The sequence below is a fragment of the Plectropomus leopardus genome, chromosome 24 (genome assembly GCF_008729295.1).
Source record: "Plectropomus leopardus isolate mb chromosome 24, YSFRI_Pleo_2.0, whole genome shotgun sequence".
In the NCBI taxonomy this organism is placed as follows: domain Eukaryota; kingdom Metazoa; phylum Chordata; class Actinopteri; order Perciformes; family Serranidae; genus Plectropomus; species Plectropomus leopardus.
In genome coordinates this window covers 284,863-296,849 of record NC_056486.1, presented here as the reverse complement: position 1 = coordinate 296,849, position 11,987 = coordinate 284,863, and the positions used below count along the sequence as shown (strand labels likewise).

Genomic DNA, 11,987 nt, shown 5'->3' with positions numbered 1-11,987 from the left:
GTTTGTTTAGGCGTTTATTTGTCTCTGTGTCTCCAGTGGACGTGGTTGCCGTCCGTCACATCACGGCGGCCCTCCGCTCGCAGCAGGAAGTGGAGCTGAACAGACAGGAAGTGACCCGGACTCTGAACAGGATGTTCCACAGCGTGTCACAGGAAGTGCCGGGTCATGTGAGCGTGGAGGCTCCAGAGGAGACGTGCAGTCTGATGTTCAGGCTCAGCCACCGGTCCCTGCCTCAATACACATACTTTTACACCGTTTTACACCGTTAATGTACTGTATATACTGTGTATGTTGTATACTGCTGTGTGTATGTGTTAATATCCGTGTGTGTGTGTGTGTGTGTGTGTGTGTGTGTGTGTGTGTGTGTGTGTGTTTTTCAGGTGTGACTCTGGTCTGATCTCAGCTGCTTCTCTCCACACGGCTCTCATTGCTCTGTCAGCTGAGTCTCTGCTCGGGAAATACCGAGGTGAGCACCTGACTGTCTCCTTCAAAATAAAACACACCTAAAGAACAGCGTTTCCTTCAGAATAAAAGCCTGGCGTGTGCGTGCATGCATGCGTGTGTGTGTGTGTGTGCGAGTAGCTCTGGTGAGCGTTGCAGAGGGCGGATCAGGATCCGTCAGCAGGTCTGGACTCAGATCTCTGCTGCAGGACCTCAGCCAGGTAAAAGGACGTTTTAAGACTTTGAGGACTTTTCTATGATTTTATGATGTTTTTCTGTGATGTTTCTAAGATTTAAGGACGTTTCCAGGATTTTAGGACGTTTGTAGGATTTTAAGATGTTTCCATTTCCCAGCATGCCCCTCTCCTCCCGCTCTCTCTTGTGTTCAGGTTCCCACGGCGGTGCAGGAGGAAGGTGTGTTTGGTGGCGTGGAGGCGGCGGTGAAGTCGTGTTTTGACGGGGTGAGGACGCAGATGTCGGCAGGTGAGAGGTGGTCGTCACGACAACACGCTGACCACCTGTGTGTGCTCACAGGTGTTGACTCCGACGGCGAGGGGAGAACACGTGTTGTCGTGGCTGCAGAGCGAGCCGCGCTTGTTGCTGTGGTTACCCACGCTGTACCGCCTGTCCGTCAGTCAGAGCGTCACTCACAGCGTCCGCTGCCACGCCTGCAAGACCCTCCCCATCACCGGACTCAGGTGAGACCGCAGCGTCCAATCAGAACGCTTCTTTACCTGTTAACCAATCAGGACGAAGTTAAAGCAGGTGTGTGTGTTCAGGTATCGCTGCATGAAGTGTGTGAACGTCCACCTGTGTCAGAGCTGCTTCCTGACCAACCGACAGACCCACAGACACAAAACATGCCATCCAGTCATCGAGTTCTGCACACAGGTGAGACAGGTACACACACAGGTCAGACAGGTGCATACACACAGGTAGACACACAGGTGAGACAGGTACACAGACGTAGTCTAACCGTCAGTTTGTCCGTCAGCCCACCTGGAGAGAGTCTCTGTCCTCATTGGTGCACAGTGCCTGTCATGCCTTGTTGCCACGGCGATCCACTCAGAGGGAGGCCGACAGGAGGAGGGGCCTGATGTGGGCGGAGCCGGAGGAGACCCAGGACAGGTGAGGCAGGTGTGGGATCAAACATCAACACTCGTTAAAGACCTTTATTTTGAAATTAAAGTTTATTGTGTCTCAGCACTCAACCCCCCTCCGATGCTCCAACACGATTGGCTGCCTCAGCTGTCAGTCATGGACAGGTGCGACCTCCCACCTGCTCGCTTTCATCCAAAGCTCTGCAGACAGACGAGGACACGCCCACCCAGCAGGTGAGTCACATAATACTTAATACCTGTGCTTTTTTATATGAGAGATTCTTCATGATAATGAGTTGTTTTTGTTATTGATGTTGTTGTTGTTGTTGTTGTTGTTGTCTTTGTCATTGTTGTTATTGGTGTTGTCTTTGTCGTTGTTGTTGTTATTGTCTTTGTCGTTATTGTTGTTGTTGTCTTTGTCGTTGTTGTTGTTGTCATTCTTTTTGTTATTGTCGTTGTTATTGTCGTTGTTGTTATTGTCTTTGTCGTTGTTGTCTTTGTCATTGTTGTTATTGTTGTTGTCTTTGTTGTTGTTATTGTTGTTGTTGTCATTGTTTTTGTTATTGTCGTTGTTGTTGTCTTTGTCATTGTTGTTATTGTTGTTGTCTTTGTCGTTGTTATTGTTGTTGTTGTCATTGTTTTTGTTATTGTCGTTGTTATTGTTGTTGTTGTCATTGTTTTTGTTATTGTCGTTGTTGTTGTTGTTGTTGTTATTATTGTCTTTGTCGTTGTTGTCTTTGTCATTGTTATTGTTGTTGTCATTGTTTTTGTTATTGTCGTTGTTATTGTTGTTGTTATTGTCTTTGTCGTTGTTGTCTTTGTCATTGTTATTGTTGTTGTTGTCTTTGTCATTGTTATTGTCGTTGCTGTTATTGTTGTTGTCTTCGTTGTCGTCGTTGTGGAGCAGCTGAAGGCGTCCGTCCTGCTGAAGGAGGTCAAAGACCTGCACAGAGACAGATGGTGAGACAGCAGAGTGTCCCTGTGGCGAGCTGCTCTGTGGACAGTGTGTGACGGCGTCTTGTTTGTCTTCAGGCTGATGGAGGAGCAGCTGCAGGCCTGGAGACTCACCGTCCAGTCAGAGCACGGCATCCTGGAGGACAGGTGCTCTCAGATGGAGGTTACCATGGAAACGCTCAGAGATCACAACCTCCGTCTGCAGCGCGCACTCACACATGTAAACACTCACACACACACACACACACACACTCAGAGGTTAACAGGAAATGATGTGTAAAATGTTGAAGTGTTTTGACCCTCAGGGCCACCGTAGCTGCAGCAGCCCGCGGCTTCGGGGTCTGTTTCTCGTCACGTTTTTACGGTCACTTCCTGGCACATATCACGTTGTAACCATGGTAACTATGACTACAAACAGATGTTCCTCTTTCTGTCTTCAGGCTCTGAATAAGATGGAGGCTCAAGAACATGACAAGAACCCACCACAAAGCCTAGACCAGGAGAACATGGAAAACGTGGAGAACACGGAGAACAAAGAGAACATGGAGAAGGTGGAGAATGAGGAGAACGCTGAGAGAGAGAACTCGACGGTGGTCTCGGACTCGGAGGGAGAAACAGAAGAAGAAGAGGAAGAGCTGCTGAAGACAGAAGACGACTGGAGCAAAGAAGAACTACAAACTCCATCTCCCACAATGCACCAGCACACACGTCTGTCACATGATATCCACTATGAGGAGGAGGGGGAGGAGTCTGCCACTGGCTGGTCTCTTTGTCGTCCAATAGCACTACAGGACGGGCCGGAGGAGGCGGAGCCACAGGACGATGACACCTGTCTGTCTGAAGAAGAACAAGACGAGGATTGTGGGACATGTAGTCCAGAGGAGCTGCTGCAGGAGACAGTGGAGAGACTGAAGACAGTGATGGAGAGAGACAGGTGGACAGAGAGAGAGACAGGTGAGACGCTGAGGACCGAAAGTGATGATTTACCGTAAATAGTATATGGAAAAGTGCTTTAAAAATGTTAAAAATCATGATAATTATATAGTATTCTTCTATATTTTTTCATTTTTCCTAGCTTTTTCTTTTTTCTCTGAGACGTTTTCCCAAGATTTCTAAAAATAATTGAATAAAAAGGCCCTTCATATTAATTTTGTGAAATAATTATAATTACAAATAAGAAGGAGGCAATGAGCAAGAGGAAATTACCCAAATTTGTCCCAAATTAGGAATAAATCAATAAAAACTGTAAATAAATAAAGACATCAAATAATTTTTAAAAAATAAATAAATATGTAATTGTGATTATTACAACGTTTTTCCCAAACTCTACTAATTTCTTATAATTTGTGGAACATTTTTTACCAAGATGTTTATTGTCTTTTCCCATGATTTTAAAAGAAAGTGTACCATTTAGCACAGAGTCCAAAGGGTTAAATAGCAGGAAAAAAAACATATAATAATATACAAATGTTAAATTAATGTTAATAAATTAATTTAAAAACGATAATTTTCATGTTGTTGAACTTCCTGTCTGCAGGCGAGAGGAGGAGGGCGGAGCTTGTGGTGGTGGCAGAGCAGGTGGGCGACTGTATCGAGCGGCTGGTGGACGCCGTGAGAGCCGGCACACACTGAGGACTCGCGCTCAGGTTATAAAAGACGTTTATTCCTCATAATCCACATATAAATACAGACAGCCGAGTGTAATAAAGGTAGAAAAGAGCTGCAGCTGAAGAGAAGAGAGCAAACATTTCAATAAAATATTAAAGTCCAGTTTCACTTTCTGTTTGTGTGCACGCAGAGTTTGAAGGTCCAATCCTTTAGTTTCATACTTCAAACAGTCAAGAAAAACAAGGAAGGAGCCATTTCCAGGCCTGGAAAACGAGGAATGCTAAATATACCCTGAAAAAATTGGAAAAGTTGTTGAAAACTTTTTTTCCTATGATTTTGAAAGGCATGTTTTCTTACAAAAATAAACAAAATATTTTAAAGAAATTAAAAACTACCAAAAATATTTAAAGACAACAAAATTGCAAAATATATAATAAAAATGTCAATATTTTACGAGACAAAAGAAACTCACAAAAAAAATTCAAGGAAACATACCGTCAAAAGTCACCATTTAAACAAAACAAAACTAAACAAAATGTTTTTAAAAAAAAATTTAAAAATCATAATGAAGAAAAACCACTAAATATGTCTGAACCCTGAATTTGACTTTTAGGTGAATTCAAGAAAAAGTCATTAAAATAACAAAAAGATTTAGAGAAAAGGTTTTTTTTCTGCACACAAACATAAAATGAGACCTCTGTATCGATTTATTCTAATATCGACATCGAGCTTCCACTTGAAGTCCAGCAGCCTCGTCCTGCTACCTTCGCCCCCGCTCGCAGCCCCGCCTCCTCCGGCCCCTTCCGCGGCGGGGTGAGGATGGGTCTTTGGAGCCGGGGACAGCCCTGCCGGTTCCTGCCCGACGTAGGCCTTCTCTCCTGGGCTGCGTGGGCGTGGCCTGAGCCCTGGTTCTTCTAGTTGCAGGCGGGGGGCGTGTCCTCCCCCTCCTCCCACGCTCTGACCTGCCATGAGGCAGAGGGGGCGGGCCTTGAGGTGTCCTGCCTCGCCTCCTGACCGGGTCCTGTTTGCTGGTCTGCGCCACGTCCCGACTGAGGAGGAAACTGGCATGACCTTTGACCTTGGAGGACCCAGCGGCCCCCTCCCCCAGGGGCCTGTCGGCATTCAGGTCCGGACTCAGACTCCTGAACAGCTGCCGGACGCATGACGGCGGCGGGCTGGAGTGGGTGGAGCCACGCCGCCACAGGAAGCCTTTAGGTGGGTTTTTGAGGATGCGGTTGCTGCTGGGGTCGTAGAACATGACAGGAAGTTGTTTGTACTTGACCTTCGACCCCTCCGGGTCAAGCGGACGCCTCTTCTTCCTGCAGCGTTTAGAGCCAGGTGATGGTGTGCTTGAGGGGGCGGGGCCTGAGGGCGAGCAGAGCAGATAGATCAGAGAGGTGCGAGGCTGCAGCGGTGTGACAATGTTGGAGTACGATGGCGGAAGGGAGCGCCACGCTGCAGGAGTTCTCTCTGCTGCGTCCTGATTGGCTGCTGAGATGCTGGTGGGTGGGGGCTCTGTGGCTTGTTGACGGACAGCTGGGACAACCAGTCGGACAGTCTGAGTGCTGTGGCTGACTTTGACCACCTGCAGGAACAGACACAGGTGATGACGACTTCACAGACACAGAAACAGACTGAAAACTATCCGCTGCTCTCACCTGACACCTGGACGCCACCCTGAAGGCTCGCCTCTTCTTCCTCCTCCTCCTCCTGACGTATGACGAGTTATCGTCATCACAGTCCAATAAAGGCAGGACACTGGTGTCTGGCTCCACCTCCTTGCTCTCAGCACACCTGTTCTTGTTTTGGCTCCTCCTCCCATACCTGACAGTGATGACATCATCAGAAGGTCAGTTTAAAACACAATGACACTGACAGAAACAGCACAGGTGCGTCTGTGTCTACCTGGCCAGAGACTCAGTGTCGAAGTAGCAGATGAACCTCCCCCGTCTGAACTGGCGCACCAGTTTCTCCACTCGCTCCTCGTCCTCCTGCTCAATCTGGGTCCAGGTCTTCCCCCTGAAGGATTCTGGGATGTGCTCCGGCGCCGGCAGGACTTCGTCTATTGGCAGACTCCAGAAGCCCTGCTCCTGTTTGGCCCCGCCCCCTGCCCTCCGCTCACTGTGGAGGGCCGAGTCCAGCTGGCACGAGTACACCTGGTCCTCCAGGTCCACCTGAACATCCATCAGACAGCTCAGGTCCTGCCCCTCCCCCTGACTCACCTGGACAGCTGTGTCACCAGGTGTTTGTCCTTGCTGTAAAACAAAACTGGAATGTCATCACTTCATCATTTTACCCTGTCAGATGTTTCTGAGAATGTTGTCATATTTATTGTATGATTTTAGAGCCAAAATCATGTTTTAAGAGGTCACAGTGACATTGGACCACCAAAGTCTTATCAGCTCATTTTTTAACAAAAGTGGACATCTGTGCCAAATTTGAAGAAATTCCCTCAAGGCATTCTTGAGATACCGTGTCCACTAGAATGCCACAGACAAGGTAGCAGTGAACTTTGATCACCAAAATCTAATCATTTATACTTAAGTCCAAGTGGACGTTTGTTCCTGATTTGAGGAAATTTCCGGAATGCGCTCGAGATACCATGTTCATAAAAATGTGACGAACGATGTCCCAGAAACTTTTAACTTGGACTATCAAAATTTTATCAGTTCATTGTTGAGTGCAACTGGATGCTTGTGACAAATTTGAGGGAATTCCCTCAAGGTGCTCTTGAAATGCCTCATTCAAAACGATCCAACGGACAAGGTCACATTGACCTTAACCTTTGATGTTTGTCCATAAAAATATCTGTTCATTGTGCCAAATTTGAAAAAAAAAATCCCCTCAAGGTTCTCTTGAGATGTTGCGGTCAAGGGCACCAAATACCCTTAACAGTTCCTTAAGTGAACGTTTGTGCCAAATATGATGAAATTCCCTCATTGGTGTCGCATGCATGGGATTGTGACATACATCCAGACAGACACACATCAGTCTATCACTCAGGTGCCTCTTTGACTCCACCACCCTCCCACTGGAACTCAGGTACCTGTACAGGTGAGTCCCAGTCGTCACTGTGGGTTCCTGTGGAGCTGGGGAGGCTGAAATGGAAGCTCTCTGTCTCCTCCTGCTGCTGGGAAGTGGAAGTGACGCCATGGCAACATCTCTGGATCACCTGATGTTCAACATAAACACAAAACACACAACTTAGTTTTGGGGATCAGCTGAAGAGGATCAGCTGACTGAAACACTGACAGAGTGACGGACCTCCTCGATGGTCTGATCCACAGAGTCGCTGTGGTCTGAGGAGAACGCCTCCTCTTTATGAGCCTCCCTCCTCTGTTTCTGCCAGCTCAGCCAGGGCCTCAGGTGTGGGGGGGTGTGAGGACCAGGGCCTCGACTGGGGCCTGGATCAGGGCCAGAGCGAAGGTCTGGGCAGAAGCTGGGGCGAGGGTCTAAACATGGCTTCAGCTGTGTGCGGGGGTGGAGACCAGGGCCAGGGCCTGGACGTGGACCTCGAAAGGGAACAGGAACTGGATTAAGGCTGGGGTCTGGGCAGGGCCTCAGCTGGGTGTGGGGTTTGGGACCTACGCCTAGACTGGGACCAGGGCGAGGTCCTGCGTAGGGCCTAAGCTGTGTGGGGGGACGAGGGCCGAGGCCTGGACTGGGGCCTGGATAGAGACTGGGGCCTGGACTGGGACCAGGGCCTCGAAAGGGAAGAGGGACTGGACAAAGGCTGGGGTCTAGGCAGGGACTCAGCTGGGTGTGGGGGCTGGGACCAGGGTCTGGGCCAGGCTTGGCGCCGGGACCAGGACCTGGTCCTCTCTGGGTGTGTGAGGAGGTGGAGGAGTTGCTGGTTTTCCTCCTGTTAGTCTTCCTGTGGGCCTTCCTGTGAACAGAGGGCAGGGCCTGAGACTGTGGGGGTGGAGTCTGTGTATGTGGGGGTGGGGTCTGTGTATGAGGGGCTGTTCCTTCTTCATCCTGCTCTCTGATCGATGCAAACAGCCTGTCTTCTTTCTGACTGGTCAGCTTGCAGGAGGTGTCATCAGAACTGGGCAGGTGCTCTCGGGTGCCCTGCGACCGGCTTTCGTCATCAGAGAAACAAAGTTCGTCAAGCTCCTCCCTCGGCAAAGGAGGGGCAGAGACTGATGGGAGGTCAGCATGAGATGGCCTGACAGAGACACAAAGATGGACATAACATATACATGCTGCAGCAGCACAAGTGGGCTTGTTTTAGTTACCTGGACGCGGTTCTGATATTCTTGTTTCAGATACCTGGGGTCATTGTACCGGTGCGGGTGGTGTTGCAGGACGTCCTGCAGAAAGCGTTCCAGCAGGGTCAGTTTGGTTCTGCTGCTGCTGGCAGAGGAGACGGTGCTGGAGCCTCGGGAGGACGCCCGGACAGAATCCAGGTGTCTGAGACTGGACAGGTGCTGAGAGAAACACCACATTAACATGTCATTAATTCTGATGAGAAGACTTAGGCCACATGACCGCAGCTCAGGCGTACCTGTTCCAGGTTGCTGTAGAGTACTCTGCAGTATCCACAGTAACCCTGTCTGCTGGACTGACACCTGGATGGGCCTGGCTGAGACTCCTCCCACATCCTGTCAGATAGAGAGAGGGGGAAAAAAAACAATCTCAGGCCAGTGTTCTGTTCATGAAGTACTATTTTATAAAGTTCTACTACAAGGACCAAAGCAGCAAACTGCAGGAACAGTAGTGCAAACTCTTCTCGACCAACAAAAATCTGGAACACTATCCAGCGTGAGGCCAGAGGCAGACGAATTCCTATAGGATGCACACTGCGACCTCTGCAGAGGTCAGGGACAATGAGCAAACAGGAACGCTCATATACCAGGAATACCATCAACCAAGCTGAATGTGGGAAAACCAACTTGGCAGGAAATACAGGACATCACCTGAAGAGCCAAAGCATCTGTCCCCGGTCCAAATGGTGTACTCAACAATGGATACCAAAAAAAGCCATAGCTTCTCTGCAGAGGGTGTGGAAGATCAAGAGAAAGATCTGGGCCAAAGGCAGCCCCACCAAACTGAAAGTTGATAAAAGGATGAAGGTTCCACCACAATCACTTAGTTCAAGACCATCTTTTCTTCTCCGTGCTCACAACAAGGCAGACTATCTACATGTTGCAAAACAAGTACATCAAAACATCCACACAGCAAAGACGAAGACCAGGATTTTCAGGATGTCTGGAACACTTTTCTATGATCAACCAATTGATCTGAGAGGCCAAGCAAAGGAAAGGTGACCTCACAAACGCCTATGGGTCAATCCCACACAACCTAATTCAAGAAGAACTAGACTACTACAAATTCCAGAAGCTGGCTGAGACAAAATCACCAGCTACCCGGAAGGGTTCACAGTCAGAATGACATCAAGCCAGTTCACAACCAACTGTCAGGACTTTCAAACAGGATGCACCATCTCCCTCATCCTGTTTATCATGGCATGAACTTCCTGGTAGCAGCAGCTTAAGGTGCACCAGATGGCACCAAGCTGTAGTCAGACATTGTCCAGCTGGCACTACGTGGATTCATGGACAACATCACAATTACAACTGTGTCACATGTCAAAGCAAGATAGGTATTGGAAACTCCGGATAACATAGCCTCTTAGGCAAGGACATCCATCAAGGCCAAAAAGTCCAGGAGTTTAGTGCTCAGGAAGGGCAAAGTAACCAAAAAGTTCAGTCTCAAAGTTCAGGGGTTGAGGTCATTCCATCGATCAAGGACAACCCAATAAAGTGGCTGGGGAAGTGGTACTACGCATCACTGACGGATTGAACCAATGTCACCAAAACTTTTGACAACATAGCCTGTAGGACATGGATGTCCTTCAAGGCCAAGAAGTCCAGGAGTTTGCTGATGAGGAAGGGCAAACTGAGCCTTGTGGTGTCTCCAAGTTCAGGGTGAGGTCATCCCATCTATTGAGTACAACCCAATATAGTGAATAGAGACAATGTAGGAGGGCTTCAGTGTTCTCCAGACAGGTGAAGTAGAAAACCAGGAATACATATACATAATACGTACTGCATCTTGAGTCCACTTTACGTCAAATTTTGAGGACACACACAGCCCAACAGACCCACGGCAGTCACGTATACAGGTAGTTAGTAGCAAGTATATCTCCGGCTTAACAGGTGACACAAGCCACTCTACCTGTGAGAATATATTAAACTTTTTTTTTTTTTTAATATACCTCATAAGATCAGTATTTTCTGTTATACACCAGAAAATTACGTGGCGATAAAACAAGTACACACAAAGTGTAAAATGTTGTGATTTTCTAAAAGAGTTACAGAGTTTGGTGAGCGGATGAATCCAGACTTCTAATATTCCTAATCAATAATGACTATAATGAACCGGTAGACTCACCTGCTGGTAGACTGCGCCTTCCTCCGGTCACCTGACACACACAGAGCACAGTGAGTGTAGTGAATGAGGTATAAATATAATAATAATAATAATATCAGAGTGTTTGTACCTTTATTGGAGGAGTGTGACATCCTGCTGCTGACTGGAGATCTGAAACACATTCATCACGTTTGTTCATTACTCATGACGCATTTATTTGTGTTAATTAGATATTAATGAGGTCTCACCTGGAGCCGCTGCAGTCAGTGAGTTATCCATCCAATCAGAGCGCTCCATGCTGTAACCAACGGTAACCAATTGAGAGTTTTGGGTGTTGACTCCATGAGCCTGAAGAGAGACACCAGTGAGTTTTATTTATTTACTTTTGATGAAATTATTGATCATAAAATATAAAATGAAACACAATAATAATAATAATGATAATGTTTCCAAATCAACTAAAACAAGTTTACTTCCTGTTTACAATAATAATAATAATTATAATAACAATAACTTGGATTTATATAATGCCTTTCAAGGTACCCAAGAAAACAAAAATTAAAGAAATTAAAAGAACAAACCTCTGCATTTACATATTTCTCTTCTAATTACGAATTTGCAGATTTAAAACTGATACTACTTGAACTTATATTTTTATGTTATCTCTTTCTCTGTAATTATTGTACAGGAAATAAAGAACTAACTCCATTAGCTTTATATTTTTTATTCTCAAATTGCCCCATTCTTTTTTTTAATGAAAAATGCATTTATGTCCAAAATAAAATAATAAAGTTAATTATTTTTTATATTTAGTTACTAAGAATCAATCATATTCACCTGTAAAAGTCTACAAATTTAAAGTACATTTAATTAAACTAGATTTAATTTGAATTTTATTTTCTAAAATGTTTTTAAATGTATTTGAAATAATGTATTGATTAGTAATTTATGTTAACACCGACAGAGTAAGTATAGTGACGGTATCGATCATTTATTTATTGTTATATATATTTCTCTCTGTGACGTGGACCAATCAGAGCGCAGCTTCTCCTCCGCTCTGATTGGCTGCCGATCCAGCTCGTGCTCTGATTGGCCGCCTGTGTGAAGCTAACTAGCCGCGGCGCTAACAGCTCCGGTTTAAAACCCGCACCGGTAAACCCGGGTTTACCCGCCCGGGTCGGACCGGGTCTTTGGTAACCATGGTGACCGCCGGTGATGACGTGTCGCTCTGGTGAGCCGCCGTGAGCGTTAGCAGCCGGCTAGCTGTTAGCACGCAGAGCGCGAGGCTACAGAGCAACCGATTGGCTGCTTAAGGTGAGCGATAATCGATAATCGATGACGCATCGGTTTGTTTACCTGCTGCTGTTTGTTGTTGATGTTTGGTTGTTTACTCTCGCGCAGATTAAAGTCTTCTTCCGCCGCGCGCTGCTCCGCCGCTCTGTTTAGTTTCCGGTCTGACTCTTCTTCTGCTGCCGCGAGACCCCCGGAAGAGACACAGCTACACCGCGG

General features: G+C 46.9%; 2 protein-coding genes across 2 annotated transcripts in view; one reads left to right on the top strand and one right to left on the bottom strand.

Moving 5' to 3' along the window:
• The window catches only part of dytn (dystrotelin), a 5,695-nt gene extending 1,289 nt beyond the window's left edge, over positions 1 to 4,406 (top strand). The window contains exons 2-14 of the mRNA XM_042513419.1: positions 11 to 223; positions 381 to 466; positions 583 to 662; positions 831 to 902; positions 976 to 1,139; positions 1,221 to 1,332; positions 1,436 to 1,569; positions 1,646 to 1,775; positions 2,449 to 2,501; positions 2,574 to 2,715; positions 2,936 to 3,001; positions 3,038 to 3,449; positions 4,033 to 4,406. Of these exons, the coding sequence (XP_042369353.1) occupies positions 11 to 223; positions 381 to 466; positions 583 to 662; positions 831 to 902; positions 976 to 1,139; positions 1,221 to 1,332; positions 1,436 to 1,569; positions 1,646 to 1,775; positions 2,449 to 2,501; positions 2,574 to 2,715; positions 2,936 to 3,001; positions 3,038 to 3,449; positions 4,033 to 4,127 (1,759 nt within the window). The 3' untranslated portion in view covers positions 4,128 to 4,406. The remainder of the gene's footprint in view (positions 1 to 10; positions 224 to 380; positions 467 to 582; positions 663 to 830; positions 903 to 975; positions 1,140 to 1,220; positions 1,333 to 1,435; positions 1,570 to 1,645; positions 1,776 to 2,448; positions 2,502 to 2,573; positions 2,716 to 2,935; positions 3,002 to 3,037; positions 3,450 to 4,032) is intronic.
• Positions 4,407 to 4,696: 290 nt separating this feature from the next.
• Positions 4,697 to 10,836, bottom strand: zdbf2 (zinc finger, DBF-type containing 2). The gene is made up of 10 exons (XM_042513138.1): positions 10,727 to 10,836; positions 10,609 to 10,649; positions 10,500 to 10,530; positions 8,611 to 8,707; positions 8,376 to 8,533; positions 7,368 to 8,271; positions 7,150 to 7,275; positions 6,009 to 6,358; positions 5,762 to 5,927; positions 4,697 to 5,688 (listed from the first exon to the last, which is right to left on the bottom strand). Exons 2-10 carry the CDS (start codon positions 10,628 to 10,630, stop codon positions 4,864 to 4,866), a joined length of 2,679 nt encoding a protein of 892 aa, XP_042369072.1. The 5' UTR covers positions 10,631 to 10,649; positions 10,727 to 10,836; the 3' UTR covers positions 4,697 to 4,863.
• Between the last annotated feature and the right edge of the window lie 1,151 nt (positions 10,837 to 11,987).

What these genes read in the sequence shown, in the direction of transcription:
- zdbf2 (XM_042513138.1), bottom strand. Translation starts at nt 10,630, where the DNA reads ATGTCACACTCCTCCAATAAAG. An exon ending in GTCACACTCCTCCAATAAAG is followed by an intron (nt 10,531 to 10,608) that starts GTACAAACACTC and finishes TGTGTGTGTCAG; the next exon opens with GTGACCGGAGGAAGGCGCAG. An exon ending in CACCGGTACAATGACCCCAG is followed by an intron (nt 8,272 to 8,375) that starts GTATCTGAAACA and finishes TGTCTCTGTCAG; the next exon opens with GCCATCTCATGCTGACCTCC.